Below are 13,781 nucleotides of genomic sequence, written 5' to 3'. Positions count from 1 at the left end.
GATACCTGTCAGCTGCCTCTGGAGTCCCACAGGCTAACCAAGCCCGATAGGACTCCTTCTTCAGCCTGGTGGCTCCCTTCACCTCTGGTGTCCACCATTTGGTTCGGGGATTACCACCACGGCAGGCACCAACCACCTTGCGGCCGCAGCTCAATGCAGCAGCCCGGCAATGGAGACGCTGAACATGGTCCATTCGGACTCAATGTCCCCGTCTCCCTCGGAATGTTGTTGAAGCTCTGCGGAGGTGTGCGTTGAAGATCTCGCGGACTGGGGCCTCTGCTAGACGTTCCCAGCACACCCTCACTCACGCGTTTAGGTGCACCGGGTCTGTCCAGCGTCCTCCCCCGCCACCTGATCCAACTCACCACCAGGTGGTGATCAGTTGACAGCTCAGCCCCTCTCTTTACCCGAGTGTCCAGAACATATGGTCGCAAGTCTGGTGATACGATTACAAAATCGATCATCGACCTGCGGCCTAGAGCATCCTGGTGCCACGTGCACTTATGGACACTCTTATGTTCGAACAAGGTGTTCGTTATGGCCAAACTGTGATTTGCACAGAAGTCCAATAACAAAACACCACTCGGGTTCAGATCAGGAGGCCGTTCCTCCCAATCACGCCCCTCAGGTCTCGCTGTCGTTACCCACGTGAGCATTGAAGTCTCCCAGTAGGACAACAGAGTCTCCAGGTGGGGCACCTTCCAGCACCCCCCAGGGACTCTAAGAAGGCTGGGTACTCTGAACTGCTACTCGGCGCATAAGCGCAGATGACAGTCAGGACCCGTTCCCCGACCCTGAGGCGCGGGGAACAAACCCTCTCATCCACTGGGAAAAACCCCAGCGTGCCGGCAGCAAGCCGGGGATATTAGAATACCCACCCCAGCCCGCCATACCCACCCCAGCCCGCCCCAGACTGAGACAGAGTCCAGCCCCTCTCCAGGAGACTAGTTCCAGAGCCCAAGCCATGCGTAGAGGTGAGCCCGACTATATCTAGCCGGTACTTCTCAACCTCACGCACTAACTCAGGCTCCTTCCCCACCAGAGAGGTGACATTCCATGTCCCTATTGCCAGTCTTGGCAGCCGGGGATCGGTCCGCCAGGGCCTCCGCTCCTGGCCGCCGCCCGACACACATTGCACCCGACCCCTATGGCGCCTCCTGCGGGTGGTGGGCCTGCGGGAGGATGGGCCCATGTCTCCTCTTCGGGCTGTGCCCGGCCGGGCCCCATGGACTAAGGCCCGGCCACCAGGCGCCGCCCTCGGGCACCCTCCCGGGCCTGGCTCCAGGGCGGGGCCCCGTAACCCTATCCCGGGCAGGGTAAACTGTTCCCTCGATGTTCTTTTCATACGGGTCTTCTGAATCGCTCTTTGTCTGGTCCCTCACCCAGGACCAATTTGCCATGGGAGACCCTACCAGGGAGCAAAAGCCCCCAGACAACATAGCCCCTGGGATCCCTGTGACACACAAACCCCTCCACCACGATAAGGTAGCGATTCACGGATTCAAATAATGTTATTTATTATAACATTATTTAGTATAGTTCCAACAGCACCCCCACCCCACCCAGACTCAATGTGCAATATCATCCCCCCACACACACTCAATGTGCAATATCACTGATCACACTGCACCTCTCAATGCACCTGCTAGTTAGATGGCATGTATGTGTATGTATATAGATGTAAGCGTGTATGTGGAAATATGTGTGTGTATGCATGTACGGATGCAAATATGTATATATACATATATGTATGTATGTGCGTGTATGTTTGCAGGTGTATTTATAACTTGTACATATCTTTCTTGTGTAAATGTAAATTTGTCATTGTGTAAATACTTACGCTATTGTGTACTTCACACACATGGAGAGATGCCAAACTGCCTTTCACTGTTCTTGTAACAGTGACAATAAAAAGCTATTCTATTCTATTCTATTCTATAAAACGCCAGACCAGGAAAATCTCCTTCATTTTTTTCTGTGTTTTATTCTCAGTTACTTTGACATAAAGGCATCTGCTGTGATGTTCACACCTCTGATGAAGTCTCATGTGTATCAGTGCTGATAAATGATCAGAATTATAATATTTCTGACTGTCTGAGGCTAAATTGAATCGAATCAGGACTTTGAGAACCAGAATCGAATGGATTATAGAAATCAGTGATGATACCCAGCCCTAGTGAGCAGCCTAGGCCTGACAGAAGTGGATGTAGCTGTGGGTAATAAGATAAGGTGAAAAGAACTATTGATAACTTTTTTGTTAAGGCCTGATCCGTCTGAAATTCATAGCCAGCTCTGACACGGAGCTATCAACCTCTGAATGCTGAAAAAGCAGCAGTGTATCCAGAAAACACATTATATGCTGCAATAAATGCACTGCCCAAGTGTCCCCTCTCCCCACTGCCTTTCAGTGGCAGGCAGCAGCAAACAGGTCGCCAGAGGAGGCTAATGTGATGATTAAGTTTAACATTGTCTACAATGCTACCAAAGAGTGCCAACACACTTTATTCACAAGCACTTTCTCAGTAACTTATCTTTCTGGTAGAAATGTGCTCCAAATAAAGAACTTTGTGTTGACAAGATTGTTAAGTTAATCATTTACAAATGTATATTGTCTACATGGACAGCAATTTCCCCCCCCTTAAAACTGCACATGTAAAACTGTGGTGTTAAGCGATGTAGTTGAAAAATTTGGGTACACCCAACTTTTGTGCTGGTGCACCTAAGAAAAAAAGTTAGGCGCACCAGTGCAACCGTGGCAAAAAGTTAGTCTAGAGCCCTGGGGGTCAAATGATTGTTGGGTTTTTCTCTGTATGTATTATTGTAGGATCTACCTTACAATATAAAGTGCCTTGAGGCGACTGTTGTTGTGATTGTGTGCTGTATAAATAAAATTGAATTGAATTTGAGAATGTGATGAAGATCAAGTTTGGCCGAGGGTTCGATCAGAGCGCCTCCACCTCCTGCAGCTCTGATTGGTCGGTTTGGTGTTCACTCACTGATTAGCAGCAGCGTTTTCTACAACAACAACAAACTTTATTTATATAGCACACTTAAAAACCAGTGGTATGCCAAAGTGCTGAACATACAAGAGGGTCAGCTATAAGTAATAGAGACAGATGAGGGCCATGGCAAAGTACCAAACATGCTCGCAGGTTGATGGCATTAAAAAGACACAAACAAAAGAAATACAAATAAAAGTATAATAGAACAATATGTGTAAAGGATAAAAGAGTCAATAAAAATGTAAAAATAATTCGAAGTAGTTAAGAATAGAACGAAAGTAGCCACCACCATAACATGCCTCATTTACACTTTCATACAAATACTAACATTCACACTCCCATGAATACGTCAGCAGTAACTCAGGGTTCAGTGTCTTGTTTGAGGACTCTTTGGCCTGGAGCAGCCAGGGTTTGAACCGCCGATTGGTAGACGCTGTACCTCCTGAGTCACACCCACCAGTGTCTTTCTCCACCCGTATCCTGCACCTAAACGCAGACAAACAGAGCAGACTCCAGCCTTGCTCACAGGATCAGACCCTAAGCCAGGCCCCTTGGGCCCACTCACACCTCATACCTGAAGTCTTTCTCTGCTGAATCACACACTGCTGTTTGCTCTGCAGCATGCCTCAGTTACTACGGAAACAGCAGACACACACAGCACATGCGTGTGTTTGCCCTGACACACCTACAACCACACACACACAGAGGTGTGACCAATGAAGTCAGGATAATCCCAAGGAGCTCCACAGACTCATCCACACATCAGCGACGTCGTTCACCTTTGAATGAAGGTGTTTCGGTGCTCACATGTATCAGCTGACAGCACGCTGACACATGTGACCATTTCACAGTCTGAGCTCTGACTGTGGGTTTGTCAGGCTATGACGATGCTGGGAACTGTGACACACACAGTTAATCCTGCAGAGTGGCTAAAAACAAACCCAACAAACTGCTGTCATCATTTTACAGAAACAAAGAAAGGCAAGGCAAGGCAAATTTATTTATATAGCACAATTCAACAACAAGGTGATTCAAAGTGCTTTACAGAGACATTAAAAACAAAATAGATAAAAAGCATGATTTAAAATTGATTAAGACAAGCAAACAAACAAACAAACAAACAAACAAACAAAACAGTATATAAAATCAAAAATCAAAACAGTAGATAAAATCAGAACAGTAGATAAAATCAGTAGTTAGAATGTAAATTTTGAAATTTAAGCTTAAAAGTGTGGATTTGGTGCTTTATTCAAAAGCAGCTGAGAACAGGTGAGTCTTCAACCTGGATTTAAATAAACTAAGTGTTTCAGCTGATCTGAGGCTTTCTGGGAGTTTGTTCCAGATATAAGGAGCATAAAAGCTGAATGCAGCTTCTCCGTGTCTGGTTCTGACTCTGGGAACTGATAAAAGACCGGATCCAGATGACCTGAGAGATCTGGAAGGTTCATACTGGGTCAAGAGGTCACTGATGTATTTTGGTCCTAAACCATTCAGGGCTTTATAGACCAGCATCAGAACTTTAAAGTCTATCCTCTGACGGACAGGCAGCCAGTGTAAAGACCTCAGAGCTGGACTGATGTGGTCCACTTTTTTGGTCTTAGTGGGGACTCGAGCAGCAGAGTTCTGAATGAGCTGTAGTTGTCTGACTGATTTTTAGGTAGACCTGTAAAGATGCTGTTACAGTAATCAAGCCTACTAAAGATGAATGCATGGACTAGTTTTTCCAGGTCCTGTTGAGACATCAGATCTTTTATCCTTGAAATATTCTTGAGGTGATAGTAAGCTGATTTTGTTATTGTCTTAATGTGTTTTTCTAAGTTTAGGTCTGCATCCATCACTACACCCAAATTTCTCGCCTGGTTTATGGTTTTAGGTGTATAGATTGAAGTTCTCTGGTGACCTGTAATCGTTTTTTCTTTGGCTCCAAAGACTATTACTTCAGTTTTGTTTTGTTTAGCTGGAGAAAATTGTGGCACAACCAGTCATTAATTTCCTCAATGCATTTACCAAGAGCCTGTACAGGGCCTCGGTCTCCTGGTGACATTGTTATATATATTTGTGTGTCATCTGCATAGCTATGATAGTTTATTTTGTTGTTCTTTATAATCTGTGCCAGTGGGAGCATGTAAATGTTGAACAGAAGGGGTCCCAAGATGGAACCTTGGGGAACTCCGCATGTGATACTTGTCTGCTCAGATGTGAAGTTACCTATTGATACAAAGTATTTCCTGTTTTCTAAGTATGTTTTGAACCAGTTTAGTACAGTTCCTGAAAGACCTGCCCAGTTCTCCAGTCGTTTGAGTAATATGTTGTGGTCAACTGTGTCAAATGCTGCACTGAGATCCAGTAGAACTAAGACTGACATTTTTCCACTGTCTGTATTCAGACATATGTCATTAAACACTTTGGTCAGAGCGGTTTCAGTGCTGTGGTTCTGTCTAAAACCTGACTGGAAGGCATCATAGCAATTATTTTGTGTTAAGAAGTAATTGAGCTGTTGAGAAACTGCTTTTTCAATGATCTTACTTAAGAATGGGAGATTTGAGATCGGCCTGTAGTTATTCATTTGTGTCTTGTCAAGATTGTCCTTTTTCAGTATAGGTTTAATTACAGCAGTTTTTAGTGGTTCTGGAAACACACCTGATATTAAAGAAAAGTTTACGATCTGTTACAGGTCTGACTCCAAAGTCTTTGTGACCTTTTTGAAAAAACTTGTTGGCAGGACATCTAAACAGCAAGAGGAGTTCAGTTGACCTAAGATGTCCTCCAGGTCTTTGCTGTTAATAGGGTGAAACTGTTTCATGGTATTTAAACAGTTTTTCGGTGGACACAGTACATATCCTGGATCTGCTGTTGATATACCAATTGCTTGTCTAATCTTTTGGATTTTGGCATCACATGACTGAAACACAGAGACGTCCACGTCACACAGGAAACGACCCTGGACCGTCATCCAATCATTCTGCTCTTTTTTACTGACTCTTTGATGTTTGAAAAATGTCCTTCAGATAGTGATGATGATGGTAATGATGGTGATGATGATGAAGATAATGATAATTATGATGATGGTGATGATGATAGTAGAGGTGATGATGATGATGGTCATGTAATGATGATGATGATGGCGATGATGATGGTGAAGATGATGATGATGATGATAGAGGTGAAGATAATGATGATGATGGTCATGGTTATGATGGTCGTAGTGATAATGATGATGGTGAAGATGATGATGATGATGATGCTGATGATGGTGAAGATGGTGATGATGATGGTGGATGGTTCGAATGTATTATGTCAGTTTTTTATGATTATATCTGAACTGAAATCAGAAAAAAACTGAGTCTTTTAACACCAGAGAACTGAAAACCTCATCCTGAAAACATCAGAGAAAACGCGACGAAGACAAACGGGGTCTTCTGATTGGCTGTAGATGAAGGTTCAGTCAGCTGTTGGGTCGTGTTAAACATGGAGCGAGGCGCGAGCTGTGAGACAAACACTAATCAGCAGCAGACGCATAAATGGCTGATTTGAGAATAAACTCATCACAGCTTTTGTTCTCACTCACTCCTCATCAGTCTGGATTGTCCTTGCTCCCTCCTTCTCCTTCTCCTCTTCCTCCATCTCTTCCTCCTCCTCTTCCTTCCGTGATTAAACCTCTTGTTTTTCTAATCGATTCTCCTCAAGGTCTATTGATCCACTGACACGTGCACACACACATTAAAACACTCTGGTAACCATGAAATGAAATCAAACATGAGTCTACACTCAGGTTAAAATCGTCTCTGCAAGGAAATCATCATTTGAAGGTCGGTCAGCTTTCCCAGGAAAATGCTCTGAAAGATGGGGAAGCTACAGAGTGGCATGTGGCCACAAAGCCTTTTGTGTGTGAAACATCCAAACACACACTCCGATACCTGCTGATGTCATTCACATGGAGCTCCGCCTTCTTGGACGCTCTGTTACTACAGTGACCTCATAGCAGCCATATTATTGGTCACATGATGTCATTAAAAGGCTCCAACAGCACACCAGAGATCCAGCTCAGGTGAAGCTAGCAGACAGCTATCACCATCCACCTGTCAAAGAGGCCACGCCCCTAATAATGCAAACTTTAAGCCTACATGTGTAATGAAGGGGCAGGCTGTGAGGATGTTTATGTGAACGTGGAGTCAGTGGGACAAATCAGAACCACAGCTTCGGCTTTTAGTTACAAATAAGTGAAAAGTCATTAAATGTTGTTTCTTTATCGAGTCGGCGTTTTGTCCCAAATAAGCAAAGAAAATGTGTGACGGCTCCACAGTGACCCCACCCCACCAAACCATCAATCGATCAATCAGAAAGTCATCTGCAGATGAAGCGATGGCAACATTGAAGTGATACAACATAACTGACAGCTGACTGAAGGAATACTGCAGTACAGTTACCATGGAGACGCCCTTCAACCCGCACACACGCTCGCTGTAAGACGACTGATTTAAATTTCATAGAAACTTTGCAGAAACATGAAGGGATGTGAAAGCAGCGAGCTCGAGTGATTGACAGCTGTAGTCGTGACACGGAGATGTGAAGACACACTAATGAGAGCGCGCACACACACACACACACAGAGGAAGAGGGTGCCTTCAGAGTTACAGAGCTTTAAAGCAAACGTTGCGCTTTTATTCTGAAGTCTTCCAATTACAGATTTCCACTGTCAACAAAATGAGCCATTTGTTGTCACACACACACACACACACACACAAACACAAGCCTGTTCAGCTATCTTAGTGAGGACCTTCATTGACATAATGCTTTCCCTAACCCTTACCCTAAACCTAACCATAACCTAATTGTATCCCTGACACTAAAACCACATTTTGAGCCTCAAAAAGGCCTTCAAACTTGTGAGGACCAGTGTGTGTGTCCTCACAAGTGACTTTTGGTTCTCACAAGTATAGTAGAATGCAGATTTCAGTCCTCACAAAGATAACTGGACAGGAACACACATAAACACACACGCACACACACACACACACAGAGATCAATTATGGATTTTCTGATTTATTACACTAACAAGCACCTTTTATATTCTTATCTCCTCTCGTCAGTGATGATCTCCTGTTGTTTCATCTCTTTCCCGCCGTCTTCACTCCTTTTCATTTTCTCCATCCTGTGACCTCACACATGCTTTTATTTTGGAGGCTGTGCTGTCTGGCATTCGCTCGATTAAATGATCAGAAACATTGAGCTGAAAGTCTGACTTTGTTTTGATGGGTGTTAATCCTCAACATGTTCACCGGGAGCAAGTTTGATGTTTATTAACATGGTTTTTAATCATGTTTATTAACATGCTAATAAACATGTTTATTAACACTTTTTGCATTCAAACCATTTTAAATTTAACTCATTCAGTTTCTTAACGTGCTGTTCAAATACACAAAGATTTAAAGTAAATAAAACATAAATAAAAAGACATATTTCTGTACAAACATGCTTTTTATTTTGAACTCTTACACTGTTTAAGGACTTTATCTTGCCTGTTTATAATGAGGTGTTGCTTCCTCTCCACAGGCTCCTCCTTCCTGTTCGTGAACACGTCGGGTCGCTATGGTGGTCAGCGCGCTCAGCTGCTACTGCCGCCACTCAGAGAAAACGACACGCACTGCCTCAGTTTCCTGTTTTACCAGGTCGGAGGGCGCGAGGGTGCCGTGCCCGCTACGCTTAACGTCTACATCAAAGGTGCGCAGGAACACTGGGGCAGGTTAGTCAGTGTGGGCGGAGCTCTCAGATGATGACGGTGTGTGTGTTTCCTGCAGAGAACAATAGTCCTCTGGGAGTTCCTGTCTTTAACTCATCAGGCCCTGCCTACCACATCTGGAAGGGGTTGGAGCTTGCTGTGTCCACCTTCTGGCCCAATCACTACCAGGTAAACCATCCTAACGCAAACATGCATGTTTACTTTTGACAGGTTTTACCTGAATAGTGTGATACCAGGTGGTAATAAACTGGTAGATTGGCTGGAAAGCAGCGAGATAACACACACGCTGGTATTTCTATCACTGCGAGGACTGTGGTTGAGGTACTGACCAAACCCTGACCCCCAGTCTGGACCCTACGTCCCAAACAGCGGCCTGCAGGTCCTCACTGCAACTCCTGAGAGTTGCAGTGGTCCTCACAGAGATACACAGGCGAGTGCGCACACACTCGCTCTGGATGTGGCTGATCCGTATTGAAAGCTCTTTTATGTGGCTTTAAAAGCTCTGTCATCTCCAAACCACACGAGGGCTGCAGCTAATTGGTTCAACACACACGCACACGCACACACTTGGTACAGAGCAGCAGCAGGAAGTGAGTTTTTCTCACCACGGGAACCTTCTAGTGCCAAAAAACATTGTTTCCTCCTGTCGACAGCACAACCTCTGGACTCCACGTCCCAATCTGTTCCTGTTATTTTCCAACATTTTAGAAATGATTTTGTGTTTCAGTCGTGTGGCTCTGAACACTTACGGCTGATTGTCGATCTGACGCTGGTCTTATTAAAATCACACAAACACATGAAAGCATTCACAAAGGTGTTTCCACCTCCACCAGTCACAGGCAGCTCTCTTTATAGATTCCGTGTTGTTGTTGCTGTTCATGTCTCTACCACCTGCAGTTTCTCTCACGTCCAGCAGGGGCAGCAGTGAGTCAGTCCCACAGACTCCCATGTTAAAACAAACATATTTACAGCCTGATACACAGACTGTTTCCCCCCTCATAACAACTTTATGGGAGAGAATGTTTCCTGAACTTACCTGTAAGTTACGAGGCCCCTCCCACTGCGTTGGAGGCGGGTCTGTTGAAGCTAACCGCATTCTCTGAAAGCTTGGTGCGGTGACTTGCTCTGGCTTTCTCTGACCATTAATGTTTCTTCTGACTCCAGTTTGTGATCTGTGTCCAGGTTGGCCGTAGCGCTGGCGTTTCACACTGTGACCTTTGAACTCTGGATCAGTTACTTTAATGCTGGAAAAGTGCTGCATTAATCCTCATTTACATTTGGCCTTTAAACCCATCCATGAGTTTGTCACCAGCAGTAGCTGGTTGTAGTTATGCTTGGCTTCACCTAAACTGGACCTCTGCATTGTGTTTGTGCTGTTGGACGATTTATAATGACATCATGTGACCAATAACATAGCTGCTGTGAGCTCACTGTAGCAACAAACGGCCAAGAAGGTGGAGTGGGAATTTTGCAGAGTCAGATTCTCAGACTTTCTTTTATTAGTCGGTGTCTGTTCCTCTATATACTTTCACATACAGACTGATTACCATGCTAGCTCAGCTGATAAGTCAACACCTGCACAATGTTCAGGTGTTGCCCTGCCAACGGAGCGGTCACTGCAGCTGCATCTGTCGAACATCTGTCTGAGTCTGACAGACAAACACTGCTGTCTGCAGGTCAGCACGCCACAAACCATCAAGTCCCACAGCAGGGAGCCAAACACACACACACACACACACACACACTGTAACAGACACACAAACATGCACACTGTAACACACAGATTGTAATACACACACACAGACACACACATGCAGGTGTTGTTGGCTGTGAACAACCATCCTGTCATCACAGCAGCCATCACTAATTAGCTGCATCACCACGGTAACAACACTGCTAGCTCATTAGTGACAGGCTTAATTAGGTAGTGGAGGGGGGAGGAGCGGGGGAGGACTGAAAGAAAGAATCAGGAAGTGAGAGATTGGAAAAGGAAATGCAGGGAGGAGAGAAGAATGAAGGGAAGAGAAGTCATATCTGAGAGAGACTGGAGGGAGGAGGACTTCCTGTTATGGGCGGCAACAGGAAGTAAGACTCCATTTTCTATGCTGACTGTACGACACACAGACACAAACACACACACACACACACAGCTAAATGTGTGTCAGAGAGGGTTATCAAGGACACATTGGCGGGGGAATTTTCTCTGCCTTCATGAATTTGTAGTCATGGTATTAGAAGTTCTTCAGGGCGCCCTGCTGGGCCCACTCGTTAAACTCAGATGGAAAACATAAGCACTATGAAGAAAACGATCTGACGTTAAAGTCATCAAACTCACAGGCAGAGAATCTGAACTGATGTCTGCAGTGAGGTTTTACCTGAATAGTGTGATACCAGTCGGGTAGATTGACTTACATCAAAGATTCTTTCTTTTTGGACACAAATAGAAAAAACTGACAAAAGCCGAGGTCAGGGTCACATCTGACACCACGACGACTAACAACTACACATCTGACACCACGACAACTGACAACTACACATCTGACACCACGACAACTGACAACTACACATCTGACAACGCAAGAACTGACAACTACACATCTGACAACGCAAGAACTGACAACTACACATCTGACACCATGACAACTGACAACTACACATCTGGTACCACGGTAACTGACAACTACACATCTGACACCATGACAACTGACAACTACACATCTGGTACCACGGTAACTGACAACTACACATCTGACACCATGACAACTGACAACTACACATCTGACACTGCAGTAACTGACAACTACACATCTGACACCATGACAACTGACAACTACACATCTGACACCACGGTAACTGACAACTACACATCTGACAACGCAAGAACTGACAACTACACATCTGATACCATGACAACTGACAACTACACATCTGACACCATGACAACTGACAACTACACATCTGACACTACAGTAACTGACAACTACACATCTGACAACGCAAGAACTGACAACTACACATCTGATACCATGACAACTGACAACTACACATCTGACACCACGGTAACTGACAACTACACATCTGACACCACGACAACTGACAACTCCACATCTGACACCATGACAACTGACAACTACACATCTGACACTACAGTAACTGACAACTACACATCTGACACCATGACAACTGACAACTACACATCTGACACTACAGTAACTGACAACTACACATCTGACACCATGACAACTGACAACTACACATCTGACACTACAGTAACTGACAGCTACACATCTGACAACGCAAGAACTGACAACTACACATCTGATACCATGACAACTGACAACTACACATCTGACACCATGACAACTGACAACTACACATCTGACACTACAGTAACTGACAACTACACATCTGACAACGCAAGAACTGACAACTACACATCTGACACGACAGTAACTGACAACTACACATCTGACACGACAGTAACTGACAACTACACATCTGACACCACGACAACTGACAACTACACATCTGACACTACAGTAACTGACAACTACACATCTGACAACGCAAGAACTGACAACCACACATCTGACACGACAGTAACTGACAACTACACATCTGACACCACGACAACTGACAACTACACATCTGACACTACAGTAACTGACAACTACACATCTGACACGACAGTAACTGACAACTACACATCTTTCACCATGACAACTGACAACTACACATCTGACACGACAGTAACTGACAACTACACATCTGACACCACGACAACTGACAACTACACATCTGACACTACAGTAACTGACAACTACACATCTGACACGACAGTAACTGACAACTACACATCTGACACCACGACAACTGACAACTACACATCTGACACTACAGTAACTGACAACTACACATCTGACACGACAGTAACTGACAACTACACATCTTTCACCATGACAACTGACAACTACACATCTGACACGACAGTAACTGACAACTACACATCTTTCACCATGACAACTGACAACTACACATCTGACACGACAGTAACTGACAACTACACATCTTTCACCATGACAACTGACAACTACACATCTGACACGACAGTAACTGACAACTACACATCTGATACCATGACAACTGACAACTACACATCTGACACGACAGTAACTGACAACTACACATCTGACACCACGACAACTGACAACTACACATCTGACACTACAGTAACTGACAACTACACATCTGACACGACAGTAACTGACAACTACACATCTTTCACCATGACAACTGACAACTACACATCTGACACGACAGTAACTGACAACTACACATCTGACACCATGACAACTGACAACTACACATCTGACACCACGGTAACTGACAACTACACATCTGACACCACGACAACTGACAACTACACATCTGACACCACGGTAGCTGACAACTACACATCTGACACCATGACAACTGACAACTACACATCTGACACCATGACAACTGACAACTACACATCTGACACCACGGTAACTGACAACTACACATCTGACAATGCAAGAACTGACAGCTACACATCTGATACCATGACAACTGACAACTACACATCTGACACGTGCGACTAGTCCAATTTACCATGGTTTCTTAACCCTTTCACATATAGTGGTCACTACAGTGGACAGCTATTCAAATGCTGTTTTCTTGTATTTGTGTCAGTGTTGATGGTATACTTATACGTATACTTGCACATAAAACATGACATTGGACACGATGTGTCACCTTATACCCTCCATCCACTGGTCGTAATGTTACTATAGATGTGTTTCATTGTATTTTTGTTATTTAACCCTTTGATGCATGAATTATGACAACCTCGATCTCTATTTTTATTCATCTTTATGCATGAAAAGATGAATAAAAATACTTAAGAAAAAAAATGCTGATTGAGGTTGTCATAATTCATGCATGAAAGAGTTAAATGACCGTAACTGCATAAGTGTTTGTGCCAGAGACAAAAGTCAAATTGTTGTGAAAGAAGA

General features: G+C 44.3%; 1 protein-coding gene across 7 annotated transcripts in view; it reads left to right on the top strand.

The window, feature by feature from the left end:
• The window catches only part of LOC116331049 (receptor-type tyrosine-protein phosphatase mu-like), a 245,930-nt gene that overhangs the window by 42,751 nt on the left and 189,398 nt on the right, over window positions 1–13,781 (top strand). For all 7 annotated transcript variants that reach the window (XM_039617696.1, XM_039617694.1, XM_039617693.1 and 4 more), the window contains exons 3-4: window positions 8,556–8,723; window positions 8,801–8,910. In XM_039617696.1, coding sequence (XP_039473630.1) covers window positions 8,556–8,723; window positions 8,801–8,910 — 278 coding nt within the window. The remainder of the gene's footprint in view (window positions 1–8,555; window positions 8,724–8,800; window positions 8,911–13,781) is intronic.

This window comes from Oreochromis aureus, linkage group 9 (assembly GCF_013358895.1).
Source record: "Oreochromis aureus strain Israel breed Guangdong linkage group 9, ZZ_aureus, whole genome shotgun sequence".
In the NCBI taxonomy this organism is placed as follows: domain Eukaryota; kingdom Metazoa; phylum Chordata; class Actinopteri; order Cichliformes; family Cichlidae; genus Oreochromis; species Oreochromis aureus.
The sequence above is the reverse complement of the archived record's forward strand: the minus strand, read 5'-3'. Positions and strand labels throughout refer to the sequence as shown.